This window comes from Orycteropus afer, unplaced genomic scaffold (assembly GCF_000298275.1).
Source record: "Orycteropus afer afer isolate SDZICR_OR568_19922 unplaced genomic scaffold, OryAfe1.0 scaffold00153, whole genome shotgun sequence".
NCBI classification, from domain to species: Eukaryota; Metazoa; Chordata; class Mammalia; order Tubulidentata; family Orycteropodidae; genus Orycteropus; species Orycteropus afer.
In genome coordinates, this window is record NW_006921740.1 from 283,623 (window position 1) to 300,870 (window position 17,248).

The 17,248-nt window shown below is 35.4% G+C and overlaps 1 protein-coding gene across 1 annotated transcript in view; it reads left to right on the forward strand.

Moving 5' to 3' along the window:
* Positions 1 to 17,248, forward strand: part of FIP1L1 (factor interacting with PAPOLA and CPSF1) — a 123,359-nt gene that overhangs the window by 42,960 nt on the left and 63,151 nt on the right. The window contains exons 10-11 of the mRNA XM_042781702.1: positions 1,477 to 1,586; positions 12,078 to 12,185. Coding sequence (XP_042637636.1) covers positions 1,477 to 1,586; positions 12,078 to 12,185 — 218 coding nt within the window. The remainder of the gene's footprint in view (positions 1 to 1,476; positions 1,587 to 12,077; positions 12,186 to 17,248) is intronic.

The window sequence follows — 17,248 nt, forward strand, 5'->3', positions numbered from 1 at the left end:
CTATTAGACATGTAAGAAGTAGGATATGTATTATTGCAGCTCAGAGAAGCAATTGGGACCATGGTGTCAATTCTGTGGATATTCTTGACATCCCCAGGGCAGTGTAATGCATTTATTGTGGTATATTCCAGTAGTATCTTTTAGGTTTATTTATTTATTTATTTTCTATAGCATTTATTATGCTGCTTATGTGCCTGTCTTTTCCTAAGATCTGGAATTCTGTTTTGTTTCTCACTGTCGTCTCAGCTTCTGGTACATAGTAGATATTTAATAAATGTTTGGTGAATAAGTCATTTATTTTTCTTGTCATTAGACCCTGCCAGTTTTACCTAGCAAGTGTTTATCAAATCTGTTTCTGTCTTTCTATTCATATTGTTAGAATCAATTCATTGAAAACTTTTTTTGTTTGCTTTCAAGTAGAAGAACTCACTCTCAAATAATATCTCGGTGTGGAATCTTAAGTGTTTGAAAGTGTCAGCTAGGGATTGGATGGATTCAGCACTGTTAATAAGAGAGCAGACTATAATGGCTCAAATATGTAAGGGTTTCTGTGTTTCAGTTAATGACTGGTTGGGAGGTAGATGGCTTCTGATATTGAATCGGTGGTTCATGTATATTGGGATCAAGATGTCTGAGATCTCTTGGCCTTTGTTCCTTACAAGGAACAGGAGTGAAGCTAAATTGGGATTGAATGGATACAGTAGAGTTTAAACAAATTATAAAATACAATGTGATGTTATTCACATGTAGGGTAACTTGAACTTAAACCAAACCTGTTGCTATTGAGTTGATTCTGACTCATGACAATTAAACTAACTTGAACTTTAGTTTGTTTAAATTTAATGAATTGATGGCTATTTTGAAATAGGAAGGTGAGTATAAAAGCAAAAGAATATGAAGAAGAGATTTTGCCAGTTTAAAGAAAAAGACTAGAAAACCAAAAGATGTGGTAGCTGTTGGTGATGGGAAAGCGTAGGGGAAAGCTGTTACAAAGTTCAGGAGCAGATTATTCACATTTGTTTTACAGTGTAAGCGAATTAAAAATGGTCGGAATGGCAAAAATGGCCACTGTTGTTTTCTTAGGTAAGGATAGTCAACCCAAGGGGAAAAACTTCAGTTTCTTGAACTCTGAAGTTCATGTGCATAAGTGCAAGCCTCTTGGACTTAATCTGTCCAGGGATCTTGGACTTATCTTTGATTTGGGAGAATTTATGGAAGTTCTAAAGAGTTACAGTTTATTAGATGTGTAAATGACATTAAAGTGAACTTTTTAATACTTGGGAACATTTTGATCCCATAATTCATCTTTGGTGTGCTTTTCATTCAATGTTATTTGAAAATAGAGTAATTTTACTAAATATTCAGTAACAATATTTTTCATTCTTTATCTTCACATCAAATGTTATAGATTTATTTTAACCTCTTAAGTGTACTATGTTTGTTCTATTAAACAAGCTAATAACCCTTTTTTTTAAGGTACAGCAGGGAAGAACTGGAAATTCAGAGAAAGAAACAACACTTCCATCTACGAAAGCTGAATTTACTTCTCCTCCTTCTCTGTTCAAGACTGGACTCCCACCAAGCAGGTGAGTTAGACAGTTGTAACTAAAATTTGTTATAAGACATTGGTATCTTTACATTATATTAGTGCTATGTAAAATATAAATGGTCTGAATGTGGTATTAAAAAAAATTGCAACATTCTGCTCTGTTTTCATTTAAAACTAATTCTTTGTGGAAAACTCTTGTGGGTGCTATTCCAGCTTTAAAAAAAAAAAAAGATCTCTATCAGCAAGAAATGAAGAATGGTCTGTTGTTCATGTATGTCTAAAGAAACAACAGTCTTACATTCAGGAGACATGAAGACAACAGCCATGGTCTTGCTGTTTTCTGTGCGTATTATCCTTACATAGAGTTTATTGGACTTCCCAAGTCTAAATTTGTTGGCCTAAAGGTTTCTCATTGATTTTGGTAAAGGAGATTGTAGAAAATTCAGCCTGGAAAATCATTCATACTTTTCTTCCCTTTCTTTGGTTTGATGTGATAATACTTAACTTTGTTTTTCAAAGGGTATCTATTGTAAGAGGCAGATATACTGGCAAATGTCCTTTTAAGTTAAAAGCGATAGATGGTCACCCCATTACTTCATTACCAGGAAAATGGCAAATCCTAAGACTGTGGAAGTTTAATATCAGCAGTTTAATATTTAGGGTAAGGATGACACTTATTTATCTAGGCCTGCAACAGGTCAGTAACAACTATGATTAGGCCTCAGCCAAATCTTTCACCATTTGTGTTAGTTATTTAAATTTATTTTATACCATTTTCTGTTTTTGTTATTCTATACAATTTTATATTTTCCAGTTGTAAGAGATTATATTTTATAGTATAATGTAGGATCAGACTTTATGGGAACATATAATCTAAGATACAGATTCTTGAACTTTTTAGCTAAAATTAAATGTCTTAAAGCGATCTGGGATTTTGACTGCTTGTTCTCTCAATAACTAGTCATGGTCATTTCTCAATGTGATTATTTAAACTAAACCCAATTTCATGAAATATTTGGCTAAAGAAGTTATGATTAAAACAAGCAAAACCCACTGTCATCAAATTGTTTTTGACTTGACCTTTCTTTTAATATGTAATATACTTTAGGTTTCTACATTTTTAGAAAGTGGTCAACTTTAATTCATTGAGCTAGTGGTGTTCAGTGGTATAAACCAAACCGAAATTAAATCCACTCCTATGGAGTAAGATTCGACTCATAGCAACCTCTCCTTGGGTTTCCGAGGTGGTAGGTATCACTGTGTAAGTAGATTGCCCAACCTTTCTTCTGAGGAGTGGCTGATGTGTTTGAACACCAGCCTTTTGGTTAGCAGTCACATGTCTTAGGCACTACGCTACCAGAGCTCCCAAAGATTGAAGTTGTCAAAGATTTCACATTGCTTAGTTCTACAATCAATGCCAATGGAAGCAGCAGTCAGGACATCAGATGATGTATCAAATCAAACACTGCCGTTGAGTCGGATCCAACTCATAGCTTCGCCTCCTTGGGTTTCCCAAGGCGGTATCTCTAGGGAAGTTAGATTGCCCAGCCTTCCTTCCGAGGAGTGGCTGGTGGGTTTGACCGCCAGCCTGCTGGTTAGCAGTCAAGTGCTTTAGCCACTGTGTTACCAGAGCTCCTTTCAGTAGTATAGAGGGTATTAAAGAATTTGGACTGTGTGCTCTTAGTGCTTCTGGCTCTGGTGCTTCTTAGCTGTGTGTCTTTGGGCAGCTTCCTTAATTTATTGTGCTTCCGTTTCCTAGTCTGTAAAATGTAGCAATACTTCACTGACGGGGTGCTGATGTGTATATTATATGGACTGCTTTATGTGAAATATCTTAGAGTAGTGCCTGGTACTTAGTAAATACGCTATAGATATTTGGTATTAGCATCATTATCATAATTAAGCTGTTAAAAATTAATAGCCTTTTAAAATTTTTCTGTAGTTGGACTTCCATTTTCTTATTTTTCTCTTGGGTTAGATTATGTAGAGCTTTGTTGTAAGAACTTGGCTTTTCACTGTCAGATTTTGGAGCAGAGGAATGATATAATCTGATTTAGGTTTATGAAGTCTCAATTTACCACTTTATTAAGAACAGAATATAGATGAGCTAGGGAGCTCTGGTAGCATAGTGGCTAAGGCACTTGACTGCTAACCAGAAGGCTGGCGGTTCAAACCCATCAGCCACTCCTCGGAAGGAAGGTTGGGCAATCCTACTTCCGTAGTGATACTGCCTCGGAAACCCAAGGAGGGGTCGCTATGAGTCAGGGTTGACTCGATGGCACATAACAACAACAACAATAGATGAGCTGAGGGAGAAAACAGGCCATTTAGAATGGTGTAGAAGTTATCTAGGCAAGAGATAATGGTGGCTTGGACCAAGGTGGTAGTGGTGGAGATGATGAGAAGTAATCAAATTCTGATATATTTCAAAGGATGAGCCAACAGGATATCCTAAAAGTGGATTGTCAAGAATAAGTCCAACTTTTTTGTCCTAAGAATCTCAAATGAAAAAGGTGGATTACTGATATGGAAGAGACTCTAGGAGTGGTGGTTTTTAAAGGGAGAAGACTAAGATTTCAATTTAGTACAAAATAAATTTGAGATGTATACATACAAAAAAGGAGTCCTGGTGGTGCAGTGACTAAGGTATTTGACTGCTAACCAGAAAGTTGGTGGTCTAAACCCACCAGCCACTCTGGAAGGAAGATAGGGCACCCAGTGGGGTCGCTGTGAGTTGGAGTTGACTCAGTAGCAGTGGGTTTGGTTTTTGGTTTGGTATGCATACAAAGGAAGATGGGGCAATCTACTTCCGTAGTGATACTGCCTCGGAAACCCAAGGAGGGGTCGCTATGAGTCGGGTGCGACTTGATGGCACATAACAACAACAACAACAACAACAATGCATACAAAAATGAGCTCTGGAGGAGTAGTGGTTAAAAGTATTCGGCTACTAACCAGAAGGTTAGCGGTCTGAGCTCACCAGCTGCTAAATTTGAGGCAGTCTATTTCCTTTGAAGATTTACAGCCTTTCAAACCCTATGGGGCAGTTCTACTCTGTCATACATGGTTGCTGAGTCAGAGTCGACTTAATGGCAGTAAATTCATATATGTACAAATGGAAAATTTGAGTAGGTCGTTGGGTATATAGATCTGGAGGAGATGGGAAAGATAGGCTGGATAATTTCAGAGTGGTCAATTTTTAATTTTTGAAGCAGTAAGATTAAGATCCAAAAAGAGGTTAAGTATTGATAGAGACATGGTAAGTGGAGAGAGCCTACGGGCATTCCCTTGCGGGTCAGAAGAATAAGGATGAGCCAGTGGCAGAGACTAATAAGGAAAAATGACTAGTGAAGTAGGAAGAAAACCCAGTGTATATTTTTTAAAAAGCATATATTTGAAAAAAAGAAAAGTGATCAAATTTCAGATACTGCTGATTGGCTAAGTAAAATGAGGATCAAGAATTGATTATTGGTTTAAAAAATGTAGAAATCATTGGTGATTCTCATTAGCATCATTTTCAGTGATAATGGTCCAGATAAAAGATTTATTGGAATGAGTTCAAGAGAAAAGGGAGGAGAGGAATTAGAAACCAGTTTTTTTTTTTTTTGTTCTTGCTATAAGAAGATAGAAATAGGACAGTAGCTGAAAGGAAATAGGGATGTGTGGGGTAAGGAAGTTTATCTAACATGAGAGAAATTACAGTGTATTTGTATATTGAGGAAATGAATTGTAAGAGGGAGAAATCCATACAGAGAGTGAGAACGGTAGTTGTTAGAGTGGTCTCTAAGGCAGCCAGGGGAGATGGGATATAATGTGCAAGTAGAAGCGTTAGCCTAGTTGAGGAGCATGGACAGTTCATCCATAATAACAAGGAATGCACGAGTGCAGGTAGGTATGTAGATAACGGGGATGGGAAGAACTGAATATTGTTTTCAGATGGCTTCAGATTTTTTTTTCGGCAAAATAGGATGTAGACTTCTCTGGTGAGAATGAGGATCATGGAAGAGGAGAGATACTAGAGGTTTGAAGAGAAGAGGCAGAGGTCTAAAATAGTAGTTTCAGAGGTGTGTAAATAAACCTCAAGAAATATATAGGATTACTGAGCAGTAGTTAGAGGGAAATGTAGGGTCAAGAGAAGGCTGTTTTCAAGATGGGAGAAAAGCATTTTCACAGGGAGTGAGAAAGTAGAGTAAAACTTTGATGAGCGCATACACGAGAGGGTGATTGTAATCATGGACTGTGGAGCTAAGGAGAAATGGAGACAGTAAGGAGAAATGGAGATAGTAAGGAGAAGTGAGAGGACAGAGGGGAGTAAGGGACTATGAAAAAGCAGGTAAATAAATGATAGAAAAATTAGCAGATCCATCACTATTTCTGAAGGAAAAATACTTAACACCACAACTTAAACAGTAACACTCCAGCACTTCTGGGTGTAAAGGATAGTACACATTACTTATTAGGAAAGTTTGATTTTTGGATTTATTTTTGACCAAAAGAATACGTTTGAGTCATTATGAAATATATTTCTCTAATTCAAATCCTGTGCTCTTTTTTTATTTTTTACTGATTATATTTATGGAGATAGGAGAGAGATCTTTGAAAGTAAAATTTTATTGACTTTACTACTGTGACAGATGCTGCACAGCAAATATATAAGAGTAATAGTGAACCACTGACCTCAGCATTCTGTTTCCATTGTTTAAAATCTCAAATTGTCTTATTAGTGTGTAGATGGCTGTTGGTAGTGTTTGCACACACCTTTTTAAAATGGTTCTTTGTGCTTTTTCAGTAGAAATCCTGCATTTCTAACTTTGTGTACTACCCAACAAATGGGCGTACTTAAGTCAGATGTTACATTTAACATTTGTACATGTCAGAAAGTTTTGGCTAATCTTTACAAGTTTTCATATTATTTACCCTGTTTTTGACATATATAATACAGAAAAGTGACACCATAAATGTGCAGCTTTACAATTTTCATACTGAACACATCCATGTAACCAGCACAGAGATCAATAACCAGAACATTACCACTGTCTCTCAGAAGCCCTTCTGTGTCCTCTTTATTCATTGCTTTAATATTTTGAGAAAAATTAAAATTCAAAGAATTTTAAGAAAAATACAAAGAACTTCTATATACTGTTCACTCAGATTCACCAGTTATTCACCACAATTGCTTTATAGTTAATAAAAAAATTTTTTTACAATTATTAATATTAATTATAATTATTTAATTATTAATTATAGACATCATGCTTCTTTACCCATGCTTCACATTCTGTTATATAATCATAGTGCAGTTATCAAATTTAGAGTATCTAATAATGAATCAGTATTTTAATATACTGGCCATATACAACTTTTGCTGGTTATTCCAATATCTTTTATGGCATTTCTTTTCTTTACTCCTGTTTCATCCAGGATCATTCATTACATTGAACTCATATCTTTGATCAGTGACTATACATATTTTTCAGGGACATTGGTTAAACTTTTTAGTGTGTAACCTTTCTCATTTCCTTTCTGGTTGTTCTGCTTTTGTTAATCTAGCTTCCTTGTCTCCTCATCTTTGGTCTAGGGTAAATATTGACTGTTAGTTCTCATTTAAATGATTGTTTAGAAGAGCACTGTATTCATAGGTGATACTTATTTTATGAGCCACTCTGTCTTTCGGTTGATAGGTGACCTTTAGGAGTGGTTTGAGTTCCAAGTTTAAAGGGTGATAGTCTTGGGGATTCCTCTGGTCCCTTCCAGTCCAGTAAATCTGGTCATTTTTAAAAATTTAAGTTTTGTTTTGCATTTCTCTGTAATTCTATCTGGGACCATCTATTGTGTTCCTGGTTGGAAAAGTCAGTAGTGGTAAGTAGGCCCATAAGGTTTTCAATGGCTAATTTTTTCTTCTGAGACCCCTCTGGGTGGACTGCAACCTTTCAGTTACCAGCAGAGCAAGTTAACTGTTTGCACCACCCAGGGACTCCTTGTATTTCTTTAGTCTACTTTAATCTGGAACCGATTTTATCAGAGTTTTTTTGGATTTCTTGACACTGAGTTTTAATCTGTTGTTTTGTAGATAGTCCCTCAATCTGGGTTTGCCTGATGTTTCCTCAATGTTAGGTTCAGGTGTTGTTTTGGGGCAGGAGTACTAAATAAGTGATAAGGTGTGTTTTTCAGTGCATCAAACTAGAGGTACATGATGCCAGTTTGTCTTATTATCAGTAATGATAACTTTAGTCACTTAGTTGTGGTGGTGTCCTACAAAGGTACTATTTTCCCACTGCAAAGTTACTGTTTTCCTCCTTTGTATTTACTAAGCAGCCTGAGGGGAGACTCTGTAAATATCCTGTTTCCCCTTCAAACTATCCAAAAATGTTAGCATTTTTTGATGATTTTTTTTGCCCGAGTCAGTTATTAATTTAAGGGCTACAAAATAGTGATTGCTATCTATAACTCTTATTTCTTCTATATTTATTAGTTGACATTCTTTAAAAGTGAACTTTCTGACTTACTATCATTTTAGGCTCATTAAGTATATTATTTGTAGATATATATATATTTGTATGGCTTCTAAATATGGCTTATTTGTTGTATAAACCATATATATGTGATTTTATACACACACACACACACACACACACATATGACTTACATGTATTTCTGCTTATTTTGATACTCATACTGTCCTAGTAGAAGTCCTTTTAGCATGTCCCCATAACTTTTGGGATTTTTTTTTTACTTTCTGGTATGAGTAAGATGGATTTGAGGCTTATCTTTTATTTCCCTCCCTCATTTCTTGAAGGTATCCTGATTCTTTTAGCAGGAAATGGTAATTAGTCACCGAACACTGGGTGCTAGCTGAGCTCATCATTGTTATTATTTGATACTGTTGAGTTGGTTCTGACTCATAGAGACCCTATGTACGATAGAACAAAACACTACCTAGTCCCATGGCATCCTCACAATTGTTGCTGTGTTTGAACCCATTGTTACTCTATCAGTTCATCTTATCGAGGGTCTTCCTCTTTTTTGCTACCCACAGCTTTACTAAGCATAATGTCCTTCTCCAGGGTTTGGTCCCTCCTGATAACACATTCAAAGTATGTGAAATGACATCCGAACATCCTCCTTTCTACAGTGAGGATTGTATTTCTTCCAAGGCAGATTTGTTCATTCTTCTGGCTGTCCATGAGTCAGTTTCATATTCCTCTCCAACACCATAATTAAAGTCATCAATACTTCTTCAGACTTACTTATTCATTGTTTAGCTTTCACAGGCATATGAAGTAGTTGAAAATCCCATGGCTTGGGACAGGTACTCCTTAGTCTTCAAAGTGACATTCTTGCTTTTTAACACATTAAAGAGGTCTTTTGCAGCAGATTTGCCCACCACAATATGTCGTTAAATTTCTTGATTGCTGTGTCCATGAGTGTTGATTCTGGATCCAACTGAAATGAATGGTTTATGATAACTTTAGTCTTGTCTCCTTTTATCATGCTGTTGCTTATTGGTCTTGTGAGGATTTGTTTTCTTTATGTTGAGGTGTAGTCAGTACTGAAGGCAGTAGTCTTTGAGCTTCGTCAGAAAATGCTTCAAGTCCTCTTCACTTTGAGCTTCAAGTCCTCTTCACTTTGAGCAAGCAAGGTGGTTTCATCTGCATTTTGCAGGTTGTTCAAAGCATTTTCCTCCAATCCTGATGTCATGTTCTTCGTATACTCCAGCCTCACGGATTATTTGCTTGGCATACAGATAGAATAAGTCTTCTGGAATTCTCATTCTTTGAATGTTATCTGTAATTTCTTATGACACACCCAGTGAAATGCCATTGCGTAGTCAAAACAACAACAACAAAAACACACTGGACAGCATCTTTCTTGTAATCTCTGCTTTTAGCCAAGATCCATCTGACATCAGCAATGATACCCTCATTCTACACCCTCTTCTGAATCCAGCTTTAATTTCTGGCAGTTTCGTGTCAGTGTATTACTATAACCAGTTTTAAATTAGCTTTGGCAAAATTTTAGTTGCGTGTAATATTAATGATGTTGTTCAATAATTTCTGCATTCTGTTGGGTCACCTTTGAGATAGGCACAAATACGGATCTCTTCCATTCGGGTAGCCAAGTAGCTGTCCCCTAAATTTCTTGACATAGATAAGTGAGTGCTTGTAGCATTGTATCCATTGTTGAAACAACTCAATTCCTATTCTGTCAATTCTGGAGGCGTGTATTTCGCCAATGCCTTCAGTGCAGCTTGGACTTCTTCCTTCAGTACTATCAGTTCTTGCTCATATGCTCTCTCCTAAAATGGTTGAACATCAACCAGTTCTTTTTGGTACAGTGGCTGTGTAGTCCTTCCATCTTCTTTTGGTGCTTTCTATGTTATTCAATATTTTTCCCATACCAAAAACCACTACCCACTTCCATTGAGTTCATTCCCCTTTGGGTTTCTGAGGCGGTAAATCTTTATGGACGTAGTTTGCCCAGTCTTGCTTCCAGAGAGTGGAATAGCAATCAGGTGCCTTAGGCACTGTGCTACCAGAGCTTATGTTGTTATGTGCCATGGAGTCGGACCCGACTCATAGTGACCCCTCCTTGGGTTGCTGAGGCAGTATCACTGCGGAAGTAGATTGCCCAATATATAGGAACTCAGTGCTTGAGGTTTTTTTTTTCCAGTTCTTTCAGCTTGAGAAATGCTGAGCATGTTCTTACCTTTTGATTTTCTAACTCCAGTTCCTTGCATATTACTTTCCTTTCTTCTCAAGCTACCCTTTGAAATCTTCTGTTCAGCTGTTTTATGTCATCATTTCTTCCATTTACTCTACATTCAGGAACAGTTTTCAGAGTCTCTTCTGATATCCATTTTGTGTTTTCTTTCTTGTCTTTTTAATGACCTTTTGCTTTCTTATGTTTGATGCCCTTGATGTCATCCCACAATTCATTTGGTCTTAGGTCATTAGTGGTCAATTTGCCAAGTTTATTCTTGAGGTGGTCTGTCAGTTCAGATGAGATAAACTCAAGGTTGTACTTTGGCTGTGGTGGAGTGGTTCGTTATTAGTAGAGTGTAATTATTTCCAGACCTTTACATTAGTCAGAGCTAGAAAAAAATTAGCATTGTCAAAATGATATTGCCACATGTGTATTTTTAAAAACTATAATTATGACTTCATAATTGATGATCCTTTTATGTCCATTTCAACACCACAGGGCCCTGGTTTACTTTACATTATTCCTTTTCCTGCAGTGAGAACCTGGCTGCCAGTAGCTTTAACATATATAGTCATTTGCTTAATCCTCAAATACACACAAAATGGATTCAGAACTTGTGAACCTATCATTTCAAAAATCAAGCCTATTAAATAAGAGTTCTATGTTTGCTTGCAATTCTTCTTTTTTTTTTTTTTTGCCTAGTAATTATATTTTAAATTTTAAATTTATACTTTGACAATATATAGTGGATGAAGATGTCAGGCAACCATTTGATTTGTTTTCTTTTTTTAGATTGAGCGTGTATAGTCATAATATTTTGTTTAGAGTTTTCTTCTGAGTAGTTATTTTAAATCAATTAAAATATAATTTGATTCATTATTTTCGTTTGCATGTTTCTTTTCCTCCATGCTTGTTGATTTAATTTTTTTCAATAGGCTATTTTTTTGAGCACTCTTGAGATTTATAGAAAAATAGTGCACATAGTACAGAGAGTTCCCATTTACCTCTGTACTTAATTTTTTTGTGTGTTTGCAAATATAAAACATTTAACATAGTTCCAAAGGTGAGGTTCTCTACTCAGAGAATCGTCACTCTCTACTGATTTTTCTCACCCTAACAAATTTTATTTCATTTGTTTCTGGTTCATTGCTCCTGTGTGTATTTTTACCTTAAACCGGTTATTTTTTTTCCCTATTGTTTTGAAAGACTATCTTACTAGTCCTATAAAACATTTTGAAGAAAGTAAATAGATTAACTTTTTATGGAGTATGTCACTGAGGATAAAATTTACTTTCTTTGAATTTTACTTTGAAAGCGTTATTTTGAAATAGAAGTTTTAGAAAATATATATTTAGTACAGGTTTTTTATGGAACATATTAGAGTGTTACTGTTAACTGGTTACAACTGATAACACTTTTACTGAAGAGTACAGTGGAACGAAATACCAGAATTTCTAATATTTTCTGAAACTGCAGAAGTTAAGGTTAATTCATGAAAGCACAGAAATTTATTTATTATAATGTAACCTGAAGTAAACCTTTTTGCCCCCCTCCATTTCTGCATTTTGACATGGTACTGCTAATACTGAACAATATTTCTGAAAATATTCTAGATTTAATAAAATGTTGATAATACATGTATATTTAAATACCAGCAGCAGTCTTAGTATCGAAGCAAGTTATTTTATATGACTTGAAGGGAATGGTAATATAGGAACATGCTAAAGAACTTTAGAAGAAGTAAGAAATATGTCAAAGAAAGAAACAAAACAAGGGGGGTCAGAGACAATATGTAAGAAAAAACATAGAAAATTTATCTCACCAGAAACAGCACATCTTCTCAGTCTCAGACAAGTACTGCCTCCAGAAAATCCAATTCAAGCGTTGGGAAGTGGCAGGATCGTTATGGGAGGGCCGAATCACCTGATCTAAGGTAAGGCTATTTTTAAACATTAGATACTCCCTGATATTTAGATCTTCAGTGTTGTTTTGTCTTAGTGAGATAGTAAGTTTTGATTAGACTGCACCATACTTTTACCCCTAAAATTAACACCTTTTCAATATACAGTTTAGGGTTTTTTAAGTTACCTCTTAATCAGGCTATATCTTGTCTTGTCTTGCCTCTCATCCCTCTTGCCTTTTATTATGTATAAGTTGTATGGAACCACCTTAATGGGTGCTCATTAAATGTTTTCTTCTCCTCCTTGCTGCAGGGTTGTTTTTCTTTTACATAGGATACCCTGTTCAGAAATCTCAAGGAGCTTTCTACTACTTACTGAATGACATCTAACCTTCTGAGGTTATTTATGACCTGTAAAATTTGACCCCATCTTTCCAGTTTTTATATTTAACTGTTTTACTGCAGAAACCTGCCACTCCATTAAGTTGGGTCTACCAGCTGCCCTAGGATGCACCATTACCTTAATTGCTGCTGTGCTTTTACTCATGATTCACACTGCTTAGAATTTTGGTTTGTATTCTGAATCTTAACATTTACTAAGCATTCACCCTTGTTTGTGTAACATAATCTCTCTGAGCCTGTAAAATGGGAATAATAACTTCTGCTGTAAGGGATGTAGCGAGAAGCAAGTATGTCAGGGTATGAAAGTTCTTTTCCAACAGCATTCAGTCTGAGAGGTTATACTTTGATGCCTGACATTGAAACAGACCAAGATACTTACCAGTTTACCATTTGAAGTTTTAAACAGTTAGGATATAACTGGGATAATTTTGTTTGGTGGTGTTTTGCTTTTGTTGTGGAACTTTAAGCTTTCTTCCCTGGAAGCTTGGTGATACATTAATGTACCTGTAACAAACCAAAACCAAACCTACTGCCATCAAGTTGATTCTGACTCTTAGCTACCCTGTAGGATAGAGTAGAGCTGCCTATAGGGTTTCTAAGGGTATAAATCTTTACAGACCAAACCAAAAAAACCAGGCTCTCTGCTGTCCAGTTGGATCCAACTCATAGCGACCCCTCCTTAAGTTTCCAAGGCGGTATCACTACTGAAGTAGATTGCCCAATCTTTCTTCTGGAATCTTTACAGAAGCCACATCTTTTTCCCATGAAGCAGCTGGTAGGTTTGAACCGTTGACCTTTTGGTTAGCAGACAGGTACTTTAATCACTGTTCCACCAGGGTTCCTTAATGTGCCTATAATTATTTTAATTTAAAAAATTGTAAATATGTAAATTATGCTCATGACACCTAAATGCAGAGCAGAATCTAAAAGCAGGAAGCAACCAGAATTTGATTTTCATAGATTTCCTTTTCTATGGGTCTAAATGATATATTCCATATGAGTTATAAGAAATACTAGTCAACTTGTTTGGATTGGATTTCCTACTAGGAAAGAGTAAGCTAAGTCATTCTCAAATGTACATAGTCACCTAACAGTGAAAAATACTTTAACTTTTTAAAGAATATCTAAACTGAAGTATAAGTTTAGTAATTGGAAAGATAAAATATAGTATCTATATTCTGAAAATAGTGTTATTTGCACGTTTGTTGCTTTAGCATGAAAAATTAGGTATCACTACTATTTTTTAAAGTACTCATTGACATTTTTCCATGTGTTTGATAGGTTATGATACTGATCTTTGCTTTTCAAACCAAAATGTCCTTGGAAAAAAAATGACAGAAGCAATTTTTCAAAAGTGTTACATTAAAGAGAAATGTGGAGTGTAATCAACCTTTGTACTTTTGACATTTCTGTGGAACCTAAAAGTTGAATGGTTGGACTGATAATTTCTATATATTAGTTAACTTGATTATTATAGCATATAGTGGATAGAAAAGAACTTGGATATATATTTAGATAACCTGGCAGTATCTTGACCATCTTAATTCTGATCCCAAAAGGACTTAGGGTTATAAGATATTTCATTATAAATTCATATCACTACTACTTCTGATAGATCAGTATCTATCTTTGTATATGAAGAATAATTACTGCTCTTAAACTTACAGCTGTTTCTTGGCAGAAGCTTTGGCTTGCATTTTATGTTTGGTTTTGTCAGTAACCATCTGTGTGAACTTAGGCAAGTTTCCTGAGGTATCCGTATCTAAGCCTCAGTTTCTACATTTATAAAATGATGTGGCTAAGCTATAATCTGAAAGTTCTCTTTTTTTTTTTCTTTCCAGCTTTTATTGTGATTTGGGTGAATGTTTACAGAGCAAATTCATTTTCCATACAGCATTTCATAAACATTTTGAAAACCTTCTCCAATACTGAAATTCTGGGTTTTTTTCTGCCTAGTTCCTGGTTTACATGGAAAAAAGAGATGTGGGAAAGAGGAAATTCACCCAAATTCATAGCTAGTTAAGGGCAAAGCCAGGATTAGTTTTCTGCCTTTCAGTATCTACAGTTCAGACAAGTTGATTTTTATGGGCAAAGACATAGAAATTATTAAGATCAGATATTTTTCAAGGTAGTTTTTACTTTTCAACTTTATATTTGTTTTGCCTGTTATGTTTTAACATCTGAAATTACTTTTATAACTCATTTGATTTAGAATTGCTTTTTTACTTAAGATAGTTATACTTTTGGGATAACACTTTATTTTTTTCTTGAAGTAAGATAGCTAGTGTATAGGGAAAACACCAGTTTTGATATTTGGAAGTGAAGATATCAATGTTTATGCTCTGGAACTCCTTCTGTACTCCCTTTATTCCCTCTATACCCCTCCCCCCAAAACACCCCCAAAACTTTGCAAGCACAGAAAACTCCCCACTCTGACCTTGTGATTAATCTCAAGGAATATCATATAGTAGGGGATTTGGCACTGTATTTTCACTTTGTATTTTGTGCTTTGGAAAATTCTAAATGCATATCCAAATTTGTAACTGAGTCATTTCCTGATAGTCCTGTGTGTGTCAAAATAGAACTATAGAGTTTTTTTATTGGCTAATTTTTTTTAGAAGTAGATCACCAGGCCTTTCTGCACTGTGCTTCTGGGTAGATTCAAACCTCCAGCCTTTTGATTAGTCACCAAATGTGTTGGCCATTTGTATTATCCAAGTACACCAAGTAAATTAGTAAAATCCTAGATAAAAGCCCTTTCTGCTTTAAAATGTGTGTGTATATATATACATTGTTAGAATGTAAGATAAAAAATTGGTTTCCAGCTCTTGTATGTAATGTAACTGAGAAATGTGTGGGTTTTTTTGATGTATTTGTACAGAACAATTAAACAGTAGTTGAGCGTTCTTTTCATAAGTTATTTGAAGAATCAGATATATCTCTCACTAATTACTCTTAATTTGTACAATACAGTGTTTTCCAAAACAGTACTCTCTATGCTAATTATCATATCTATAACATTGATATTTTATTGTTGTAAATTTGCTTTTTTATAAATTCATGATTGTAACTCTTTCAAAGCTGATTAGTAATGAACACAAAAGATTGAAATTTGCAGTATGATTGACTGCTATAATCTTACCCTTAATGTCTAGTTTATGTATTCTGTTTCCTTTTTATAATACCAAATTCTGCTTTTCTTAGGTAATAGTGTTTTTTTTTCCATCTTATTTTAAATATTAGAATGATTTTTAACTGATTTAGACTCTTAACAGAGGAACTGTGAAAATTGCTTTTCAGTGTTGAATCACTAAGATATTGAAACCTGCCAGTTTTTCTTATAATAGACACATACACAAAAGTTAATAGTAAATTTAAATTTGGATGTTAAATTAATATCCTATCTAAGAGTTGCCTGTTCACTGAGTTGCTCTTACATTGTTTACTGTTACTGTTATGTTTTGATGAGATAAAATTGTTCCTGTACCTTTGTGGCCTTTGATTGAGCATTCTGAATGCATGGTGTCATGTGGAGCTTGTAAGATTTTATGGGACTGAACACATAAGGCATTTTCAAAGTTGCATATAAAACTATATCCTTTCTTATCATTGGTATATTTAAAAGCATGAAATTAGGCACAAAGATGACAGATAAAACTTTATTCCAGGCTCTACATAAAAGTGAGTTTACTTGGCTATGCTAATGAATGTATTTATGCTTTCCAGTGAATCATATTTTAGCATATTATACATTTTAGCATTCAAGGTTTTTTTGTTTTTAAAACAGCTCATCATGTAACTTAATGTCTTAAAAAATTAGGGCCCCTAATTTGGAAAATACTGTTGTTGTGGAACAGTTGTGGAAGAGGGAAGACTCTACCTGAGTCTGAATCATGGTCTTGTCAATTTACTACTCAAAAGAGCCTCTTTCCATATCTGCAAAAATGAAACTGATTGGACGTAAGACTTTTTTTGCAGTGTATTTGTAAGGAGTAAATTATTTGTAAGCTTGTGAAAGTGAAACATATTGCAGTATCTGAAAAATAAGGTCACACCCCCACTCACTGAGTTGATTCCGACTTATAGTGATCTTACAGGACAGAGTAGAATGTCCTCCTAGGGTTTCCAAGGCTGTAACTATCTAATCTTTCTTGTACTGAGTAGTTGGTACCTTCAAACTGCCAACCTTTTCTTTATATCAGACACCTAATAAATGTTGGTTACCTTTGGCTTTCTGCTCTCCTCACAAGCTTTATGAATTTCTTTTAATGTAGATAGCATGGATAGAATTAAATTACATGTCATAAAGAAAAAGTTCTTTGATTTTTTTTTTTAATTGTGATTTGGGTGAAGGTTTACAGAGCAAATTCACTTTCCATACAGCAGTTCACATATACTTTGTTTCATGACGTTGACCACAGTTTACCACAATGCAACAGCTCCCCTCCCACTTCCTCCCCTTAGTTACCTCTTCCCTGTGTCCACCCCTTCATGCACTCCTGCCCCCTGAGCTGTCTTCCTGTGCATAAGCAGCCCTTCTTTCTCCCATGATTGTTCTCTGCAAGGAGTGTATCTACTTGAGGTAAATGTTCAACTGATATGCCTGCCTTTTGTTTGGCTGGAAACCACGGCTGTGGGTTCAATTCCAGACCTGAAGGGCAGCTAGGGGCCATAGTCTCAGTGGTTCCACCAGG